We start from the raw sequence: 23,012 nt of genomic DNA, 5'->3' as shown, positions 1-23,012 counted from the left end.
GCAAAAAAAAATAAAAAAAGGGTCATTAATGCAGTATTTTCTGATGGTGTGGCGGATCCCTGCGTGCAGAGGAGGAGAAAGCCGGCGTCGAGCAGAAAAGAAACAAAGAGAATAAAAGAGGGGGGGGGCAAGAAAAGAAAAAGGTGGATGTTTTAGGGGAGAAGGGTCAAGAAAGGCTCTCGTTGCAACTGCTCTCACACACACACACACACACACTCTGCATGCAGACTCCCCGCCCCTCCCTCGCTCTGACTGTCTCCGCTGTAATGAGCTCCAGATGTGTTGCTGAGGATGGGGTGGGTGGGTGAAGGCGAAGGAGGAGGAGGGGGAGCAGTAGAAAGAGCGCTGGTGGTGGTAGCGGTGAAGAAGGAGGGGGGGAGGAGGGGGGGGGTCTCTGCCTTGCATGTCATGTGCTCAGGCGAGGAGAGACGCTGTCCGAGGGGACGCTGTCAGGCCTGATAGAGTGGCTGGCCAGGGCCTGGGGGTGAGTATGCAGGCTGGGAGGGGGGAGAGGGGGTGGGGGCGGAGGGGTCAAAATGATCCCCACATCTGGAATCACTTCAGGTCACAGCCCTGGCCGTGAAAGGTGAGACCGGGCGCCTGGCGGGGGAGAGGGGGGAGAGGGGGGGGTCTGACACTGGACATACCAGAGTCAGGGATCAGCGATCAGGAAAACAACCAACAGCAGGAACGAAAACACATCCGCTCGGGTTTAAAACGTGGCATTTATGACGGCGAAGCGCCTCTTCATCCTGAACATCCCTCATTCGGCTCAAGCACACAAACGCAGGGAAGAAGTCCTTAAATCCGTGACTTCATTAAAAGTGCAGAAAAATGCTCCGTTGCAGGTCCTATAATCATAGTAAGAAAACCTCCCATTTTGGAGATGATTAAATGTCGTTTCTTCCCAAATCGTCACGCTTTCACAAGAGTGAAGGAGGGTTTCTAAGAGTCTACAGAGGATCTTCACTCATGTTGAATGGGAAATCTGGTTCTGGAAAGTAGAAATGACAACAAAAAGAGAAAAGGAAACACTGCAACAACTCAAACCTGTACTGAAAAATAGAATGAAACAGAAAACTGAACCACTACGTAACCGATTTTAGATGCCAAAGAAAAGCCTTTAACTTTAGGGAACACAACAGCGCTGAAAAGCTTAAGTGAAGTTTTGTGAAATAACTGATATTTGTTTAGTCAAATTTAACTATAGAAGTAAAAAAGGCAAACTTTCACAATGTGAATGTTGTACCTTGTCAAAGCAAACTTAAGCTTTAGACTTTTTGATGTATAACAAAAAATGAGCAAATCAGTGTTGCACGTTTCTCCGATATTCATGAGTTATAAATAATAAACTACTCCCAAAAACATTTCTACACACTTTGTGCTCATGTGACCACCCCTATTTAGGACCTTTTACCCCCCAAAAGACTCTACCGCTAAAGCTTCGTCGGACCCCCCTTTTATGGCCCGAGTGAGGACGGTGTCGACATGTGTTTGTTGACGGGAAAGGTTGTGAGAGGCGGAGGAGAAGAAACACCTCGTATGACAGCCGCAGAGCCAAAGGAGGCCCGAGGGCCCTCCATATCGAGGAGAGGATTCCCCTGCTCACCAATATCCTGTTTTTTACGGTGGAAAATTCAGATTACAGAAATCGGATGGGGGAGGAAGGAGGGGGGGGGGGGGGCAGCCAAACCAGGAGCAGCTTGAGGTTTTTCTGTGGAGCAAAAACTGTAAATCTTCTTTCTAATGGGGCATGAACGAGGTCCGGGGTCACATTTTGCTTTTGTAACTACCAACATACTTATCTCTAGCATCGTTAAGTATGCCTGCATTGAGGTTTTTCACTATGAAAATAAATAAATCTATTTTTCCCTCTTTTGTAAGATCTGTTGAAATGGACACTGTGGCATTGCATTGCTTGAAATGCATTTTTATTAATATACAAGTTTTTATTCTGTTACAAATAAATGATATCATAGGAAATTAAGAGATGGTTTTGGATTTAGAAATACATTAGCCTCTCCTTTATATTGGACTATTACATGGAAATGTAAATGCGTTGAAATTGTTTGCTGCTCAGTGGTATAACATGGAAAGAAATGTGAAAAAAAGGAACTCTCTCTGTTTAAAGAATTGCATAAATGTCAGAGAAAGTCCTTATCGGTTTTGTTGTCGGCTTTTAAAAAAAAGTGTGTTGATCCCACATTTGGTGTGTCATTTCATCCGACACCACAGCCGACGGCACGAAGGGATTCCACGTCGTCCGTACGTGGCTCTCCATCAAGAACAAGTCCTCTGATTGGACGCAATACCATCGTCGAAAAACTCGCCCTCCACACCACAAATGTAAAACTATGCAGATATGCGACTATAGCATCCAGTCTAGCTGTCTTTTTGTACAAACCGGGGTTTGTGATGCTCAGGAGAATAAAAAAAAAAAAGTTGAGGGGGGAGGGGGTGAGGGGGGGGGGGGGGGGGATCCTTCCGTCACTCAGTGTCCAACAATTTGCATATAAGGTGTAGTATCGCCACCGAGCCTGCTCCAGAGAGGGACGGGGGACGGGGGCTGGGGGGGACGGGGGAGGCGGGGGGCTTCATGATCCGGGGTATGCGAGGTGATGCTCAACCCACAGACGGTGTCCGTCCGCGGGGGTCCAGTGGCAGGGGGGTTCCCCTCCCCTCCTGCGCCAGTCACCATCCGCTCCCCCTCTCAGTTTACCGTGGGCACCTGGTTCAAGCTGTACTCCTTGGCTTTGAGCCGCAGGTTGGCGATGCTGTTGGCCATGTTCATGCCCTGGGACGCGTTGGTGTTGGAGCAGGTGGGCGGGTAGGTGGCCATGGCGCTGAGGGAGCAAGAGGAGGGGGGGGAAAAGGTTACATCACCTGTGGCTGACAGCGAGCTGAAGCTCAGCTTGAGCCGCAGCTGTGGAAATATGAAGAAAGGAACAAAAACAGGTATCACTGATCACGTGGACGCATTCAGGCACAATGTGAGGTTACAAAGCAACAACAGCCCAAAACCCCCCCAAGAGGAAGTCAACCAGTGTTCCCGTACATTTTTACCCAACCATCACATTTCTCAGAGCGTGAAAGATTTGTTGATGAGCTCTAGTTTTAAGTGGGCTGCCCTGTTGTGAAGAACTTCTGATTGGATTAGGAAACGTAAAGATTCCGCCTTTGGGCTTCCAGGTATTAACTGGCAAACCGTTTAGAAGAAGATATTTGCCTCGTAATACACTTTCATGAGCACGGTTTGACTTGCAATACTTTTTTTATGCCGAGAGGTATCACAGTTCCTATTCCGGTCTCCTAATCTGTTCTGCTTTCTGTGCTCATCTGCTGCTGTAAAGGGTCTCTGGATCACAGATGCTCCATTGTTAAAGTCAAACAAAGGACAGAATGACAAATATAGATAATTAGTCAAGTGTCCTGTAGTTGGAGCATTTCCAGAGCTCTCAGCCACATCTCATGGCTTTCATCAACAGCTTTTGAAAATGTCCAGTTTGAAGATTAATGTTGTTTTAATCAGGAATCAGGAATGTGGAATACTCAAATAATCTTTGTCTTTTAACTTTTTGACTGAAAACAAATTCTGCTTTCTGGCTTATTTTTAACAAACAGCTAAGAGGTTAAAATTGGCTTTTATTTTAATGAAGTAATGTCCTACTGGTCATTAGACTGTATGTAGACTTTATTTATTATTATTATAATTTCCACTAAGTTAGTTTGTCATTAATTATACGATATTTGTTGTTGAATCATCATGAGGAACACACACATCCAGAATGATTAGCATATGTTAAAATCATAATATTTAAATAACAACCGTACTGTTATTTAAATATTTATTTTATAGTATTTATCGTAAATATAATTAAAATAATTTGTTGGTGGATTTTTTGTGTTGTTCTCGGCTTTGTGTTTGCGCTAAAACCCTTTGGATCAACTGTGTTTAAATCATTACATAGTGTACAATTATTGTTTGATTTCTCAGCTGTGAGAGAGGATGGATTTAAAGCGTCAGCGCTACATAACCACGCTACGATTACTTGACTTAAACAACAATAAAAGCAGACACGATGGTCGCTGATGGCTTCTCTATCCAAATAGTGTTTCAAGAATCGGAAACTTTTGATTTAACTGAATAGAAAGATTTCCTGAGGAAAGACAAACATTTTTCCACTCATGAGAATTGGTTGAAAATGCACAAAAACACTGTAACAACCCTTTAAAAAAAAAGAAAAGTTGACACAAAAACATTTACAAGTCACATTCAAATTAAAAAACAACCTATTAAGTATTTTGAAAAAAGTAAAGGTATGTGAAACTGCAGTATTCTTCTTTAAAAGGAGAATACTGGGAGTTGTATTTAAGGAGAAGAGCACTGAATGGAGTGAAGTGAAAGCGTACTTGTTCTCTGAGGGCAGCATTTTCTGTGGCACTCGCACCGGCCCTCCCTCCGGCATCGGATACCAGCTTTAGGATAATATACAGTCAAGTGTTAGCACCACATTAGCGCGTTCCACGTAGCATTATTCCTGCTTCACAAAAGACTTTTTCCCGCCGCTCCAGCGTCTGGCCAAAAAGCTCTCAGTGACTCTGAGCCGCGGGGGTTTGACATAACGGAGGATTACTGTAAATCATGACCAATGTAACCAGAGTCACAAAAAATGTTGCCCGGTAGAGCTATGTCTCTCGGCGTAGCGTTCATTATCTGGTGTAGTGTAGCAGAGAAGGGTCACAGGGGTCAACAGTGGATTTAATACGGTTTGTTTTCACATTATCACCTCGTCAGGAGGGTCACAGGATCTGGTCCCGCCCTGCTCATGCTGACAGAGGGGAGCGATGGGACTGGGGGCGAGGAAAAGGGATGTTTTTATTTAACACAATTAGTTAAGAGTTAGATATGTGCAAGACAAGACTGTGACATATTCAGTGGAGGAAAATGGCTGAAGGAAGGACGAGGCGAACAGGTCACAGCAGAGGGAAGAGGCGGAGAAAGGAAGGAGTGTCGGACTCACATCTTCTACTGTGGAGATGCAGGATTATAGGATTACTTTGGTTAATTTTCCCAGCAGGTTCTAACATAAAAAAGAGAATGTGTTGAACTCTTGCTGAACAGAAATGTTCTAATATTTGGGCGTAACAACATATCAATACAGAAAAATTGTATTTCCTTATCAGTCATTGATCCATTTTCTGATGAAATAATCCTTTTTAAACAATCCTCAGCTAAACAGTATACTATAATAATTTGACACTGCACTTTAAACCAAAGATATCTGTCTTTATTCAACACATAAAACTGAATACGTCTACTACTAAATTAAAAGTCTGTGAGACAACAAGGCTTGAAAGAATAAGCCAGTAAATTGACATTTCGGCCCCACTGAGGATGCGATTCAGGGTTTTACTTGTCAGTGCAGCAGTTTGTGAAAAAATGAACTGTTCAGTTCTTTTTGTAAACGCAACTACAAATTACTGCAAGATCACAAAAGGAGCTCATAAGTGCTCCAGGAGGCTTAATGTGTTTGAATTTCAAATTGCTAAAGGAGAATAAAAGAAACAGTCCTGCTGCTTCTAAGTGCATCGTAAATCTGAAAAAATATGCTGCTGAACATGGTTGCCAGAAAATGCACTAATGTTTGTTTGATAAAAACCCCAGGGAGCAGCTGCTTTTAGGAAATTAGAGAGGCTCTTTTAATCGAAGAAAACTTCCGTTATTACGGTTCAATAGGAACCGGTGGACTCGCGGCCAGGAAGTCAAACGTTATTGAGGGACCGACCGACACGCTGGAGTCTGAACATTTGATGACTGTGAGAATAATACGACAGACTCATCCTCGTGTGCCGTGTATAAACCAAAGGTCGAATGAGCATAAAAACGACACACGTTAAAGGGTCTGCTGACCTGCAGCTCTTGAGTTTGCGTCCAGATCAGAGGAGAGGAGGACGGTCAGAGGAGCTATGAGAAGCATGTCCAGGTAGAAGAGGAGGAGGAAATGAAACAATAACAGAGAGCACTGTGTGTAAGTGTGCGTGTAGACTGTGGTGTTAACATGTGGTTATTGTGGTATCAGCTGTGCTTTCTCATCTGGAGGCACTTGTGTGACTGATGTGCTGCAGCACAGAGCCGAGGAAGAGTAAGTTAGTAAATTCTTTCTGTCCTTCATTTCTGTCTATTTTAAGTTCATCTCTTCTTTCAGTGTAGTTTCTTTCTTTTATTCTCCTGTTGTCCTTTATTTTCTAATTCTATTTATACTCAACACTGAAACTACCAAACCTTAACATATCTACTTACATTTCTTTTTACAAACAAGTGAATAACTCTGTGGTTCTGCTCGTGTTCTTTGGAGTCCTTGTCCATCAGCAGCGCTCGCAGAGATGTTGTCAGTGCAGAAGCAGCAGAGTGTAAGCAGGCGGTGATTGTTGTGACCCGGATGGGAGGTCGTGGCGGTGCTGGGTGTCGGGTGGGCGAGAGAGAGAGAGAGAGAGAGCACGGGGGAGTCTACCTGTAAGGGGCAGCGCTGCCCCAGGACAGGTAGTCGTTTGGGCGCGGCGCCGGGCGCGGTACGATGGGCTGCTCCACCGCCGTCACGTCTCCGGAGTACGATTTGAGGAGCGAGGCGTTTTTGCTGGCCAGCATGGCGCGCTCATTCCTGCGGAACTTGGCTCTCCTGTTCTGAAACCAAACCTGCAATCCAAGAGGACAACGGGATGAAGCAACTTTTCACTTTTTCTTATTGTCTTATTATGTTGTTTCCCACTGTGGATGCTGCGATCCTGACAAACTCCTTGTAGGAGCTGAAGATGCCAAATAATCAGGTTGAACCGGAGTGGATTGGAACTAAAACGTATACATTAGACATTTAGAAAATTGCCTTCTAATTAAAACTAGTCACTATTTGTATTATATCCAAAACAACATGCTAGAATAACTTTAAAAGTCCAAACAATGTGATCCTTGTGTGTCTCTGCGCCGCTCTTACAATGTTTGACTGTATAATCTGAACTCAAATTGCCGCTTTTCAGCTCTTTCTGGGGGGGCTCTCCACCACGTCTCATGGCCCCCATCGGTGGTTCAGCTTAGGCTTCCAGGTTGCGTTACGGCCTGAATGTGTTGGCTGTGTTCGCCACGCGAGCTCCAATGAAGTAAACCAGAGGTTGTTGTTTTCTCCTGGATGATTCTCTGGCCCGAGACACTTCTTCTCGGTCACAAACCAACAGTTCTCACGAATTCGTCGCCACTCGCTTCAAACACACATTTTTCTTCTCTAATTCGCCATCCACCCCCCCGCCTCCCATCGCCCCCTTCTTCCTTTCTTTGATTTTTCCCAAACACATGATGATATGACTCAAGGGCTCCTAGTGTTCTTCCTCACTGAGAAACCGAATCCATTATTAGACGCTGCGGGCGCTCGCGGGGGCTCTCTGGCTGCTGACGTACAGCCTCAGGAATTAGACCCAAGCCTCCTTTATCAAAGCGTTCCTGCAACACATTACTCGCAGATGTGCCGCTTCTCTCCCTCCGACATCACCATTTCCTCTTTACCCTCCCTCTCTCCCTGCCCGCTGAACAAATACTCTCACTGCTGCGTTCTGGAAACAGGCGATCCGAGAGAAACGCACTATATGTGTCCAGGACAACCAGGGGCATCATTTCTATGGGGGACACAAGGGACGCAGGGGAAATGTCCCACTCACTTCTCAGGACGTATTGTTCCTCTGACTTTTACAGTCGCAGTTTGACTCGGCAAAGCCGCTGAAAACAGTGTCCTCTCTTATAAGCTGATGATACGATCGAGACGATAGGATCTGATTGCACAATCTCTCCGCTTCATGCACATGACTTTATTTTGCCCTAGTTCCAATTCTGACTGGCCGAAAAGAGGTTTCCGTGGAAACCTGATTGAAAGAACTCAATGTGGCTGCAGGGATGTTCTACTTTCACAAGTCGGAACTAGAAATACGTGCGTTAGGACGATTGAAATCGATACACTTAGATGTAGATGTGTCATTTTAATGTTATTTTGCTGTATTTGAAATCGTGAAGTCTTGCTCAGTCTTTTGTCCCTTCAGCAGGTTTTTGCTATAGAGTTAGCGAGTAATTGAACAAGACACTAATGTAGTACTTCTAACTCTATTAGTTGTACTTCTAACAGCAGAAAGTAGCGTTCAATTTTTCTCGTGGTTGTAGAAATATTCAATGTATTTTGTTGCTAATTGACGACATTCAGAGGAGTGACCTCACACAAATACTGGCTTATATTTGGCTCCTGTTCTTCTGCAGCACTTGTGTGTTGCACATTTTTATCACTGATCTGTGAACCACAGAGGAAATTAGAGAATCATTACATCCACTTTTCTGATCACGTCCGATCCCTTTGGGGAGTTTTTTAAGCTGCTCAAAGTCTCAGTGATTATTCAAGAGATTGCACGAGTATGTTAGAGGAAATTTGTGGGGGGCTGAAAAACTCTTATCAGTAACTTTGAAAACCCCCTAATGGAAGGACTAAACATGTTCATGGGCCCTGATGACTGCTTGCCACTAAGTAGGATTATTAACTGAATCTATTAGTGTGAGAGCCAGCAGATTACAGGGAGAAGTCCTCCAGTATCAAGTGGATTCTGCTGCTCTCTGTTGATTGCACAAACAAAGCTGTTCATTAATCATTTATCAACTCCCAGTCTGAGTCACCGGGACTCAAAGGATTCACGGATGCCAAAGGCCCGACCTTAACATTCCCATAATCTGACTTTTATTTTGTAAGGGAGGAGGACGTGTCAAAAGTAGAAGTCCCTGAATGATTGCGGAGGTCACAGCAGTCCGGCAGGTTTTAGTCGTGCCCTGTGCGTACCTGCACTCGGGCCTCGGTGAGGTTGACCCGGCGGGCCAGGTCCTCTCGGACGAAGGCGTCCGGGTAGTGTGTCCTCTCGAACACTCTCTCCAGAGCCTGGAGCTGGCTGCTGTTGAAGGTGGTCCTGTTCCTGCGCTGCTTCCTCTTCTTCTTCTCCTCCGTGTTCATCTGTTCATCTGCAGGGAGACAAAGCCCCGTTAACGCAATGTCGCATTTTAATAATGAATACGGCTCCATGCATTAATGAAGGCCGCACTGAGAAGACGCTGCCACATCAGACCTCAATCAAAAGTGAAAAATAACAACAGAGCTTTTAAAGTACGACGCAATGACCAGTATGGTAATGCAGTATATTCATTTCCTGTTTGATGATTTAAATATATTCTCGATCGAGAAGTTCACCCTACGATTAATGTCCAACCTGCTCTACACGCGACTCGCAGCCGCTACCGCGTCCTCTGACCTTTGAACTTTTGTTTGTGAACTTTTGTTGGCGGGACATGTTGATATTACCATGTAAGTGTTTCTGCGGAAGTGACGATCTGAGTTATTAATACTGTTCCCTAATCTGATGATATAGCAGCTTTCACTGAAGTGAGCACACCTCTGCAAAGCTTGCACAGTCCTCGGAACCAGATGTGGAACTGTGCGTCTGAGACTGGTGTCAGGTAAACTAGAGTGCACTCATTTAATGCGAAAAGTGCCCCCCAAAAAAAATCAAATGCAAAAATTGGCTGTTAAAAAAAACTATATATCCAACCTGGATGAGTTATTGACCGAATGTGTGTGGAGCTTATCACAGGAATTCAACAGTGAGCGCTTGAAAGCATGGAGAGCTAACATATCGTTAGCGCTATCTCTCAAGAAAAACTGATGACGTAATTATTTAAAAGAACCGTTAAAGCATTTCCTGGATGTGCAATAAAAACAGCCCACTTGTTACGATGATCCGACAGCCTAATGAGCCAACAAACAGACACACGCGTCCAAGCAAACAAACACGATAAATATAGAATCTGTCCTGCAGCTGCACGTGTACATCTGAACGCTCCTGCAGGCTGGAATCAGTGGGGCCTTGTGGCTGTACAACAAGACCACAAATAACACTTCACATGAAATGAAAATGATAAAAACAAGATTGCGACCATCCATGTTTCTGCCTTTTTACAAACTTACTACAAAACACACACACACACACACACACACACACACAGGGTTGAAGGTACTCTGTACAGCCATTCATGTTCTTATATGCAGTACAGTTAAGGGCTTCATACTTGTATTTTTTAGAGCATTATGTTTACATTTACAGCAATGAAGGACTGTGCGGATTCTGCTTTTAGATTTACAGCAAATAAAAACGCCTTTCAGTCAGGAAAACAAGACAGAAAATGAAGTTGAAATCCTGCCAGGGTTAATGCCAACCATCTGAAGTGTTTTATTATTTTTTTCTTATCTTTGAGGTTGAGAAAGTCTTTTTTTCTTTCGATAAAGTAAGAATGAAGTGAGTGGCAAAATAGCATCGAGCAAACGTGTGTTACCACGAGGTGAAATCCTTTTTAGATAAATGTGACATTCTTTGGCAGTTTGTATCCATGACATGGGTTCAAAAGGACTGCAAGGAACGGGTAATCCTTTGCAGATGGTCAGTGTGAATATTTAGTCAATTTGCTGATTAGAAAAATGAAATCAGTGCAGCATTGTGTTTCAGCTGCAATTACACTGAGAATCGTCTGACTCCTTGTTGACAGTTGTGCAGTGTGAATTTTTTTTAAAGCCACGGTGGCATTGATCCTTTTACGTACTCTCAGCGTTGTCATGTTAGAGTTTTATATCTCCAAAATGACACCCGACTGGACAACTTTCAAACATTAACCGAAGATTAAAGAAAAAATATGCAACTTTTGACTGCATCTCATGCTCTTCCTCAGCAGACAAGGACGCCTCAGTGCATATCAAATATTTAGTTCTTCTTCATCTTCTCAGCCTGCGGTGGAGATGTTTTATTTAAAAGACGAAGCATTGAATGCATTTAGCATTTAGATTTTGATATACAAATGCATTTTAATTCCAATACTCCTTTAAAATGTAAGTAAATACGTTGCCTTTATTCAATGATTAACAAACTGGGGAAAGCTAAATCCTGATGCAGAACACGTACAGACTTCTTTTACTTCTTACACACACACACACACACACACACACACACACCTGGTTGACTGTCGCTGGCAGATGCTGCAGTGTGTCAACACTGAGCCTGTTTGCTTTGTGGTGTAATGAGAGAAAAGCTTCTCCCCTGCAGTCTCTGCCAATCAGGAGACATCTGCTGGTTTTAAGGATAAAGGAGTAACTTGTGAACTACAATATTAGTCTGTGCTTAGACGCAGTTTGGACTGTGAGCAGTTTAGAGGGCGACGACTCAAATTATTGCATTTTGAAGGATTTTTGCAACACAAATAACATTCGTAATTTCACCGCCGCCAAAAAGAGTGAATTATTTTGGCCCCGCATACTGATTCCTTCAAGGATCCACATCCAGCATCTATTCTCCTTTTACAGCTGATTTGTAATGAGGCAATTTAAAAACAGAAAAATTGAAGAAGCCTGAATTGATTTCACTGTTTTAATATTGTTGACAGTATATTGTAGGTTACTATGAGAAAAATCCTCGTTCTTATTTTCAGGTTTTATCATTTTTCAGCCCATATTTTGTTGAGAAGTCCTAAAGAACTGCTGCGGTCCCTTCAGCCTTCCAGCGGCTCTTAAAATGAAGTGGCACGAACTCAACAGCCTATTGTTTCTCTGATATTCCTGCGTTTGGTTAAAAAGTTCTCCTTTCTCTCTATTTGTTGGTGGAGATGATTTTATGGAGAAGGATTTATTTTTGTTTACGTTTTGTTTTTAAAAAAACTAATTAACATTCCACTTTAAATATTCCAGATTAAAAATACAACCCAAAAAATAAACTGATTTTGTAAAGGTGATTTTCTTTTCTTCTTCCTAATCCTGTTAATGCTTTCCTGACCTTTGGGACTTTATCTTGCCCTCGGTGGGGTCCTGACCCCGGCGGTCATCTAGAAAATAAAAACATTAAAATACCAAATAATTGCTGATTTTTTAATGCAATTTAAAACGCCACATGTCAGATGAGTGAGTTTCTGACATACTTTTTTTGTTTTATCATTACGATTATTATTTATTCCACTTTTGTTATTTTGTTGTTTTATTATTTTCATTCTTTCAAAAAGATGTACACATGAAATATAAACTTCCATTTGAAAGAAATTACCTAAAAAGAACATAAAACGTCCTATTTAGATAATGATGCAACAGAAACTGCGTGGTAACATTGTAGCTCACATACGTAACAAATGTCATCCCTGCAATTGTGAACGTATTTGGGGTTTTACGGGGAAACACTTGGAGCAGCTGAGACCAAACATCTCTGCTGAGACTCGGACGTGTTCTCCATCAGAGCAGCGGGTCACTTGGTGAGACACCGGCTTGGCTGGAGGAATCTGTGCAGGCCGATGGCTGACCGGCAACCGCGCGTCGCGTCCCCCTTTTTGGAAGAAGCCGTTTTACAGGCACGAGGGTAAAATGAAAATCATGACGCACTTCATTATGATGACGTCACAACCGAAGAAAAGCGAAACTACAAGAGGAAAATGATAGTGACGTAAAGTTGGTTATTAAATATTATTGTAAATGGGCTATTTTTATACTTCCACTATTTCGAAACAAATGTGGATCATTTAAATTAATTAGGTTTGGTTAATTTAATTGCATGCCAAAATGAATAAATATTCTATGAATCCCTGCTATATTTTATTTTATTATTGAGCACGGATTAAATGTATCAAACATGGTTATCTGTGTATATTTCGACAGTCGTGCGGAACGGCGATTTTTAAACAAGATGAAACTAGCGAATTAAAGCTGATCACCACCATACTGACCAGTAATGATCTCATTAGCAGCAATCAGTGGAAGTCAATTAGTCCTCCTGCCGAGAGGAGAGCGCGTGAGCCCCTTAAAATAATAAAACATCCATTTAAACGTTGACATTTTAATTTGAAATCGTCTTGTATGCATTTGTTGCACGTGTCCACGTGTCTATTTATCTCATAAATAGACGGTTCACGTAATTCGTGAAATTGAAAAGACACGTAGAAAGTCGATCTGTTGGTTTTTTTATATATGGTCCTATCAACGAATCGTGAAAACAAAGAAAACGCAATGAGCTTCCAACATGATTCGGTTAGCAATCACCTCTGGACAACAGAAGGTCAGACGAGACGCTGCTATTTGATTCCTTAATTGTTGGCGGAGGACACGCGCGCTAATTATGACAAACGATTTAGTGTTTGACAGGCAGAAAATAACCGGGAATTAACGAGGTGACCCGACCACTTCCTCCTGCATATTTCTCACACGGTTTTTAGCCTCTTTTTTAACAACTAACAATAACACTCATTAAAGCCTAGAACGTTTCTGTCAACCGCTGCAAATGGTCCCTTGAGCGGAGGAGGAGGAAGAGGAGGAGGAGGAAGAAGCGATTATTTACTCTCTCAACGGAGCACCAAGAGGTGTTTTTCTGGGTTTATTTCTTGTTTATCCAACCACGCGGGCAACGGTGCGTTTCAACAAATACAAAGTTGGGGCTTATAGCTGCGACTTCCACGTTGTTGCGTGGACGAGAACTCGGCGAGAAGCACGCGCACCAAACTGGGCTCGCAGCCACATTTCTACGCACGCGGCGGAATGTGTGTTGGTTGAAACCAAACCATTTGTGATAAATAAATCCATTATTCGTCATTAGACGAGCATACGCGTGACGCAATCGCCGTGCCACCCTGTTTTCAAATGTGTAGGTTGTTCTTCTCCCTCCCCCGATTGTACCGATCAACACGCGTGGCCTCGTTTGGGTCCCGACGAGAGATTTATTACCCCCGAGTTTGACCATGTCCGCCAACATCACCCTCCCTCACTGACATCAAGGCGTTCATGGGGGAATAAGGGCCGTTTTGGGGAGGTGTGTGGGGGGGGGGTGTCGGGGATGATGCATTGCCAAAACTCATTAAAGGATCCCTTCCGTGCGCGGAACCCATTCATAGGCTCTGCACGCGGACACGCGCCAGGACGCAGTGAAGAAAAAAAGACTCATAAGAAATGGCATTTGGGTCAGATGTGCACTGTTCATACCGAGGACACACTCACACACAACCGGGAAAGAGCGTAAACTGTCGGTCACACGATCTACACGGGTAGGCTTTCATCCGCATCCGCTAGGTCCCGGGCCTCGGCACTCTGGGTCGGGCTCGCTTTTCCACTTACTCTCCTGCTGGGTCGTGTCGCTGCCGCTCGTCAGCCCCGGGGACTCCAGCATACTCCTCCCCGCCTCTCCGACGCTCTCGTCGGCCTGGCTGCCCACCATTTCCCCGGCCTCTTCCAGGTCCAACAGGTGGCTGACCGAGAAGTTCTTTTTGGCTTGCAGGTTGTCCAGGTTCGACGTGATCGGACTCTCCAGGCGGTTTGATAGCGAGGCTTGCCTGTCCATTACGTGCGCATAGCTGGAAGTCATGACGCAAGTGGGGGGAACAACGTAAAAAAAAAAAAAGGGGGGAGAAAAAAAAAAGAAACCCGCGGCTCTGATGAGAAACAGAAAGCGAGGAATCAACAAGCGAGCCAAAAAAAAAAAAAAGATCCGCGTGTGTAGAGCGCACGAGCTCCACAAAGCAGACCGAGACACACTCGGCTCTTCCGAGGCGCAACGCGGATCTATTCACATCCAGATCAGTCGAGCGGGACTCGAACAAACTTCAGCGGCGTCTCCTCGCCTGCTTCTCCCCCCGCCAGCCCGCCCGCCTCCACCTCGCGATCAAACCCCTCACAGACAATCCATCCGGCGGCGCGCGTCAACGCCGGCGTGTCCTGCTGCCTCGGAGGGAGAAGTCTCACAGACGCGTTTCGCAGAAGTCCTCTGAGGAGAAGGGAGTTCTCTTCCCACTACGGTTGAGGCACATCTGAGCAGGAAGAGCTGCCGCTGCTGCTGCTGCTGCCGATGATGATGATGATGATGATGACGACCAGATGCGCGGAGCTGCGTGTGTGCGTAAAAACTTGCTCAGCGGCAGCAAGGCGCGGGGAGGCAGGACGTTACCGCCGCTCCTCCAGGCTATAGACCCTGTAGTCTCTCTCTCTCTCTCTCTCTCTCTCTGAGAGAGCCCCTTAATTACGTGGCAAAGCCTTCATGTTGTTCCTGACGTTTCGCAGGCCTTTACCACGAGTTGCCCCCCCCCCCCCCCCCCCCACACAGCCCCTCCCTGTAGACAGAAACATCACCATCAGCACCATCAACACCTCCTTGGTTTGGCCTGTTTTTGTTCCTCTGGCTGGCAAACCTCACCGTGTAACGAGGGTGATCGCGGACTGTCCGAGGGGACACGCGCGTGTGTTATCACCGTCTGCGTGTTGATAGAAAAGAACACACTGCCAGTTGGTCCATCGTGAGGCTGAGCCGTCAGGGCTGCAAGGAAGACGAGTGTAAGGAAGGGATTCAGCACATGGGGCCCCATGAATGTGCAACAGTAAATAGGATCATTAAAGCTGCACTCATTTGCTTTTTATGTATTTACAATGGATTACATGACTGAGGTGAGTGTGTTTTTTCGTCAACTCTGTGGTGCTTTTTAGCCTCTTTTAGCGGTTTAGTTGTTTCCATCAAACACGCTCTGGTGAATCGTGTGCACCAGTGCTGGATGTAAAGTGTATTTACCCAATTACTGTTAAAGTTACTTTCAGGAACAACCTGATTATGAAACTGTCAAAGATAATGCCGATTCTTCTATATGACAAAGAAGTAAAAAAAAAGGCCATCAGTGAGAAAATTCCCTATTTAATTATTAAAGCATGACATCATGCAGGTACCAAAGCTCCTTCGGGGGCCTCCTGAATCTGGCTCCTGTGGCGCTTTTCGGCTTGCAGCCAGCTCTCTGGTGGGACGTGTAGAACCCGGCGGTCTCGTCTCATCTCGTGCGCTGCTGGAGGCCCGGGCCGAGCATGTTGTTGGGCCTGCTGGAGGAAAGGGAGAACTGGAAGAGCAGAATCACAACCTGGATTGACAGCGTCAGAGACAATGTGGTCCAGCCGTAAGGTGTTGTGGCAAGGTGGTTCACAGGGTGTCTTCGGGGATGAAGGGGAGATAGGTGGGGCAGTTTTGACTCTAAAGTGGCAGACAGACATTTTAACACCATTTATTATTTTAGTACCACATAGTAGTCAGAATTAAACTTACTCCCCTAAAAACCCAAGGCGACGGAGTAAAAAAGATTGTTGGTTTTGACTGTTTGCAGACGGATTCAGTGTGGTCTTTCCCAGAAGGCAGATCAGTCATTTCACAAAGTATTTATATGAAAGTACCTGCTTGATTTTTTTCATTGTGGAAAATGGCAGGAACTTTACAATTTCTTTTCTTTTTTTGTGTTCATCTCAAGAGCATTATTATCACTTTATATTGTCCAGAGGCAAATGCAGTTTAAATGGTACCAATATGCATATTTGCAACCACATTACTATCAGGTGAACTACAAAATTCTGCAGTTAGGGGGACACATTTCTCAGGAGTTATTGGAGACCAAACTATGAGAGTGAATATTGGACAAGGTGCGAAAAATGTCTCTGCTTGTATTTATTTGTTGTTTGTCTCAAGCTCGTGTCATTTGAGCGCTGGCCTCAAACAGCACTCGGCTCTTAATCATCGAGCTAATCAGCCACTTGCCCACAGGTGTGCAACGCTTAGCCAGCCAATCAGAGCCGGAGGAGAGTCTGGACCGTCCACTTCATCCCCCCAAAAACGTCCATCTCATTCCGTCTAGGAGTCGTCATGCAGTTGAAAGAGGGCGAAAGGGAAGAGGAGACGGTTTCTCAACCCGAGGGCCAGAAACATTTAAAGGGGTCACCCTCAAGTTAATGTGTATTTGTTAGTATTTTTACCTCCTGAGGCCTTTACGAATGGTTCCAAAGGATCAAATCTGAGAGAAAAGTCACTGTTATGGTTGAACCTCCCTATAACAAGTCCTAACTCTTTTGGTAGAAACGTCTTTGTGTTGTACGTCATGTGGGACAACCGTTTCTCTGGATCTGCAAAGTAAGCGGTAACTCCAGCCATCAGAGAGCCCTGGTGGAGTAAAAGTCCCTCAGTGCTTCTTGAACTGTAGGTTAGTCGGGCTGGAGAGGTGGAGGGGGTGAAGGGACTGAGGAATGGAGGGAGCTGGAGGTAATGTGTGTGTGGGGGGGGGGGTCATGCGCTCAGATGGCAAGAGTCGACTCTGGGCTCCGAGCTGCCATAGACATCCCGTAGCTCGCAGCCCCCTGATCTGGGAAAAGAACACTTGATGCCATCAAAGGGACGCGGATTGAATCCAGATGTGCCTCTCTCGTTCTTTCCGTGTATTTAATGAAGGCACAGGGATAGAGTAGACTTTTTCATCATTAGTTTTCCCCCCAGATTCTCTTTTCCTGCCTACAAGTCTATTCCCGGTGCCAGCTAGGGCAGAGAGAAAAAAAAAAAAAAAAAAAAAAGAAGTAAGAAAGGCCTCCGCGTGTCTCAGACGCACGGTCTTGTCCTCCAGGGGCCCTATTCTTTGTGCAGAGCTCGATGTGAAAATGGTGCGTTTGCTCCGACTGCTGCAGTTTGTCTGTGGCTAATGGAAAAGTACAAACATCTCTGAAGGGAAAATGCCATCGCGCAGAGCTGACGTGAGCAGGAAGCGCCTGTGAAAGAGGCTCACATGGCACAAAGCGACAACAAAAATCTGCATCCAGACGAATATGTTGGTGCTCCGGTTCATTTAGAAAGATTTTGTTGTTTTCATTTTGTTTTGTTTTTTCATTTAAAAAAAAAAGCAGCTTTCATAACAAACTGATATAAGAGATCATCGAAATATTTGCCACAACCATTTTGATTTAATTTAATTGAAAATCAACCCATATTGTATTAAAAACTAACACTTTATTCATAGAGCACATAAAGAAATGAACCAATCTGTTGGAGAGACTGTGAGCACAATTCAAACACAAACATAGATTGATAAAAGTTGATCGGAGTGCAAAGAATGAATAAGAATAATAACAGTATACTGCAGCGCATGGTTACAGATCTTTGCACAGGTTGGTTAAATCTGTCATCCTGAAAAACTGCTGAAGACTTTTTCTTATTCATGAAATCAGCTCGAACACAACACCACATGTTACCGGAGGCATTAGTGACTAGCGACGTGATTGAGGTAATAATCTGTGGGGGCGTACTGATGCCACATAATCGTAAAAAGGCCAACAACACCTGCGAGCCCGCTCGCTGTAGTGATCCTGTTAAAGGGTAAAGGGCCCGAGAAGACAAGCTTTCAATCTGGAATCAATCTCAAACAGATCCTCCACAAGTCTTGGCAGACTTTCCAACTACATAAATAGAAGTAAATGAACTAATAAAATGATTTGTTAAAAAAAAGAGTTAACCAGCGTGCTGAATCTCTCAAACACTGTATTTACACAAACTTGCAGGTAATAGATTTGCATTTTATGATACTTTCTACTGTAGCAACATTTTAGACTGTATTGTATTTTTGGTGTTTCACAGCTGTAATTACATTTCAGATGCATTTAATCGCTTGATGAATTATGAATTCTTATAGATTAAATAATCCTCTCTGGTTTAAAAACACAACGTGTTGGATACAAGTGAATCAGTTAATTCTGTCTATATGGGATACATTATAGAATGAATGACGCTTATTTGCAAAACTAATAACTTGACTATTTCAAATTGTATGTCATCACATACGATTTAAAATGTGTCCATTAGTGAGTATTTTACTTTCACCGTGAGGGTACAGACGGCCCAGTTCCACCTGTGTGTGTAGCTGAATAAAACCATTTGATGAATTTGTGCGTGCACCCACTCAACTGGCATCGTGCGACATGCAACACAAACATTCGACAGTTCAGTCGAGTGATCGAACACAGCCGTCTGTCTGCGTCTGACAAGCAGGTGCCGGCCTCCAATTTCACTTTGACAAAGTGCATCCCATGAATCTCAAACACTGATCTCTTTCACTCTGATGCAGTAAACTGCACACGCCAGAAACACGGATGACCATAAATTAATGCGGGGCCTCACTAAATCCGTTTAGGGAGTCTAAAATGGAACTCGATCACAGAGTTGTGAAACTCCACACTTTGACTGATGTCAGGAGTGGAATCCCAGACAGGGATAATTAGGTTCTGTCCCGGTTTGTAGCCTGGACCAGCGCGAGGAGACCCACAGAAAACCTGCTGACCTCTGACACCGGGGTAAATCCTGATGAGGGGGATTCAGCAGTTGGGTGAGAGTGTGTGATTGGCGGAAGACGTTGCATGAAACCTGTCCTGCCTTTTAGTTGTAATCAAAGGACCAAGCTGTACACTATTTACAGTATACTTCACAAGCACATACGTTTACTGATTTGTCCGATGATTAAGTTTCTTTCAGATTCAGACTTACATTTAACAGGAGATCAAACGTATCAAATGTGTGTATTCATAGTCAAACTTGTTTGGTTGTAAATATCTCCAGTTAATTTAAGAGTTTTAGAGATCTGTTATGCTGATGGAGCAGAGCATCGTAAAAAAGTAAAATTAGTTACTTGTGAGTATTTTTATTCTCTGCACTGCATCTCGGAGTGACACAGTACGTTTTACTGTTATTTGACTCTAGAAGGCCCTTCAGGAACTGGAATAATTCAAACGTGGCTACATGTCACCTCCGTTAATTGAAAGTCCAGTAATACTATTTAAATGCAGTGAGAGCATTTAAAAACTCCCATTCCAGGCCTGTCGATCGAAACGAATGCATTAACGTTACAATAAGAAAGTGTAACTGCGCTTCCTCGCTGCGTCACCTCAGTCCCTCCGCGCCGTCCTGCCGGCGGGCTGAGGATGAGGATGAGGATGATGATGATGATGATGAGTCCGCCGCCGCTGTCCAGGGACCCCTGGTGCTGATTGGACTCGCGCTTTGCCCCCCTCCACCTGTCCTGGTTGATTTCCCTAATTGGGAGTAAATGGCCTCTTTGTTGGCTCTTTACATCCGGCGCAGGGAACCGTGTTGCGGACGCGCTCCCTGCGCGCTGCGCCTGATTGCAGCGGCCGCAGCGGGACTTGTGCAGCGCACCGGCGGCCGCTCGGAGGCGGATCTCCGTCACGCGGACCGACTCTGGGTCCGATTAGAGCTGCGGAGCTTCTGCAGGGTTGATAACGCTACACAGCCTGCACATGTCTCCAGCACTGATCCCCTGCGTGGCTAAAGGTCGTGGTACTCATCCTTCACTTTTCACATAAACAAGATAAGAAAGACACATTCACCAATAAAAGGTAAGAAATACTGATGGGAGGCAAGTAGATGGACAACTGCACTATGTGAGATATGCTTCACTATTATTTTATTATCATTTATACTTCTATTTCACCCTATTTTAGAGGGAAACATTGCACTCTGCATTAGAGCTGTTCTTGGTGATTTAATACTACATACTTCTAAGTTCACTGACCTGCTCTGACATTTTAATATCAGGAAGAAACTGCACCATATGGTCCCCGGTCTAAGGCCTAAGCGTTGTCCCTTTTATGTAATATTTTTCTTGCATGTTATTCTGATATGTCCCTTTTCTTTGTTTGCTGGGATGCTGTAATGTAAAAATGAGTATATTCAAGTAACTAAAAGCTGATTCTGCGATATATCTTAAAATAAAAATAGATATACATTAAAGGTAAACGATTTAAATGATGAGAAATTGTATGAACATATTAAAGGCTACTGTCACAAATTTACGTCGTGAATTGTTCAATTATTAATGTATCAATAAATCAATTAAAAAAAATAATTCTGACGAACTTTAACTTTTTATCTATTGAAATTGGAGGTGCACGTGATGTTCCGGTTTGGTAGAAATAAAATGAGCGCCCCCCCCCCCCCCCCCAAAAAAAAAAAACGCTTTTGGAGAATGTTTTTAATGATCACCAAACCAACTCCAGCTGGCAGATGCGCGCGGCATGCAAACACGCTGTAAATACTACACCGCCAGTAAGTCGTATTTAAGTCGCATGTAGGCCACGTACAGGCCCCGTATCCGTGTCCCCTCCTTTCATTAACGGCCGCTGTCTCTCCCGTTGCACGCGGATCACGCGCCGCCGCGCTGTGGCCGTAAACGGTCTGTGGTCCCGACGCGAAGCAGCCAATGTGCTTCTGATTAAAACAACGCGCGGAGTTTACAGAGCAAGTGGCCGTGTGAAATTAATTCAGCCGCGCTGATTCTCTTTATTACAACCCCCCCCCCCCCCCCCCCCCCCAAAAAAGCCGCCCGGCACCGCAAACACGCACACGTGACGATCAGAGGGCAGAAGTAAATAAATCAGTCAGGCTTATTAGTGGCTTTTCTTCCCCTTTTGGGCTATTTGGCTCACTTGTTTGTCAGATTACGGTTTGGTTCGTTTATGTTTAAAGTTGTAAGGGTGGGTGAGTTTCCAAAAAGGTCAAACTAGTTTTATTTTGAAAATGTATATATATATATATATTTATTTATTTTTCCTGTTTTTTTTTAACTTCATGGACATTTACTGATTTTTGGGCAAAATGCATTCGTTTCCCGTAAAATAGTTTAACAGCCGTGACATGAAGCCAAATTCACTTAACGTTTATTTACATTTGACATTGGAATTAATTTTCTGTTTATCATGCAGATGCGTCTATTTGGAGTCAGTGGCACCTCGTGGATAATGACATTAAATCGGCTCTAGCAGTGAAGCCAGCAGCTAAATTAAACAGCATTTGCATTAATTGCCAAAGCAAATAAGGCCTTTATGGAAACGGATGAAACTGCTGCATTCATCACGCGCTGCCAAAAGCCATCACCTTCAGTTCAAACATGTCTCTGGCTCCATCGATCTCCTGCTTTCTGCCGTGGGTCCACAGATCAGTTGATATGGAGGTGAAGCTCGTCCAGATGGCGGCGAGGTTTTTTTTCTCTTCAGGAAAACTTGATTTGGGATTCTTTTCTTTTTTTTTCCTCTCTCCTCTCACTCCTTCGCCTCTCGGACTACTCGGGTTTCACGGTCTTTCTCGACCTGTCGGGGGACGCCAGCGCCACATAAATCACACTTTACTTTATAAACCTCCGCTCTCTGAAGTCCGGCCCAACGCACGCGCACGCACACACACACACACACACACACACACACACACACACACACACACACACACACACACACACACACACACACACACACACACACACGCATTTCTAATGGAGAAGACATTTCTGCAGATGCCCAAATGTCCACTCGCCGGATCGTCTTCATTTAAAAAGACTGGGCCTACTGCTTGATCAATAAAGAAATACTATTCAAAACACTTCAATTAACATTATAGGAATGTATAACGTATCAAAAGGCCATTATGTTGAATTGTCCTTTTGTATTTTTTTAGATATATATTTATTATTAATGCATTTTATCATCAGAAAATATCATTTGAATGTTGTATTAATGAAACCTATCATGTAAAGTAAAGATAAAATCCACAATCCCTAAAAAAATAAAATAAAAAAAAATAAAAAAAACTTAAAAAATGAATCCGACAGATTACATAAAACGTACTTGAACTTTAAAAATACCTGAAACGTGTTGATGTGCAATGACAATTGCAATACAGACCCAATAAGATAAAGTTCCTCTACATTTTGCTGCGTTACTTTCCACAAGCGCGGGATCTCGTGGGAACGGCATAATTCCGTCCTTCTCGTTCAAACGTCTTGATAATTTGTCCAAATGTGAGCTGAAGTCTCCTCGGGGGGGGACTTCAAACGTTGACCTTGGAGGTTGCGCGTGGACAGACGGGAAGGTGGTCACTCTCCCACTCTACCTACCGACTAATTAAGAGAGCTGCTTTTACGGCCTCTCCTTCAGACGGCCAGATGTGACCGGAGCGCAGTAAAGTCTCAGAGCGCTTTACAGAAACACTTACTGCATTTTACAAACGACTCACAAAAGCGACAAGAGTCCCTAAGTGCTCCCCGGGTAAATTCCTTCCAGGACCACAAGCTCCAGTCCGGCACATTTAAA

General features: G+C 44.1%; 1 protein-coding gene across 5 annotated transcripts; it reads right to left on the bottom strand.

Annotated features, from left to right (window-relative positions):
- Positions 1 to 1,914: 1,914 nt before the first annotated feature.
- On the bottom strand, positions 1,915 to 15,013 carry prrx1b (paired related homeobox 1b). 5 transcript variants are annotated; one of them, XM_040185080.2, is made up of 6 exons: positions 14,196 to 15,013; positions 8,859 to 9,034; positions 6,513 to 6,694; positions 4,788 to 4,851; positions 4,411 to 4,476; positions 1,915 to 2,923 (listed from the first exon to the last, which is right to left on the bottom strand). In XM_040185080.2, the coding sequence occupies exons 1-6, from the start codon at positions 14,440 to 14,442 to the stop codon at positions 2,711 to 2,713; spliced, it is 948 nt and encodes a 315-aa protein (XP_040041014.1). In that variant the 5' UTR covers positions 14,443 to 15,013; the 3' UTR covers positions 1,915 to 2,710. The 5 variants fall into 5 exon arrangements, with proteins under 5 accessions (XP_040041014.1, XP_040041013.2, XP_040041015.2 ...); XM_040185079.2 differs by having other exon boundaries at positions 1,915 to 2,843; XM_040185081.2 differs by lacking the exon at positions 4,411 to 4,476 and having other exon boundaries at positions 1,915 to 2,843.
- Positions 15,014 to 23,012: the final 7,999 nt, after the last annotated feature.

This window comes from Gasterosteus aculeatus, chromosome 8 (genome assembly GCF_964276395.1).
Source record: "Gasterosteus aculeatus chromosome 8, fGasAcu3.hap1.1, whole genome shotgun sequence".
Taxonomy (NCBI): domain Eukaryota; kingdom Metazoa; phylum Chordata; class Actinopteri; order Perciformes; family Gasterosteidae; genus Gasterosteus; species Gasterosteus aculeatus.
This window is presented reverse-complemented; position numbering and strand designations above follow the sequence as displayed.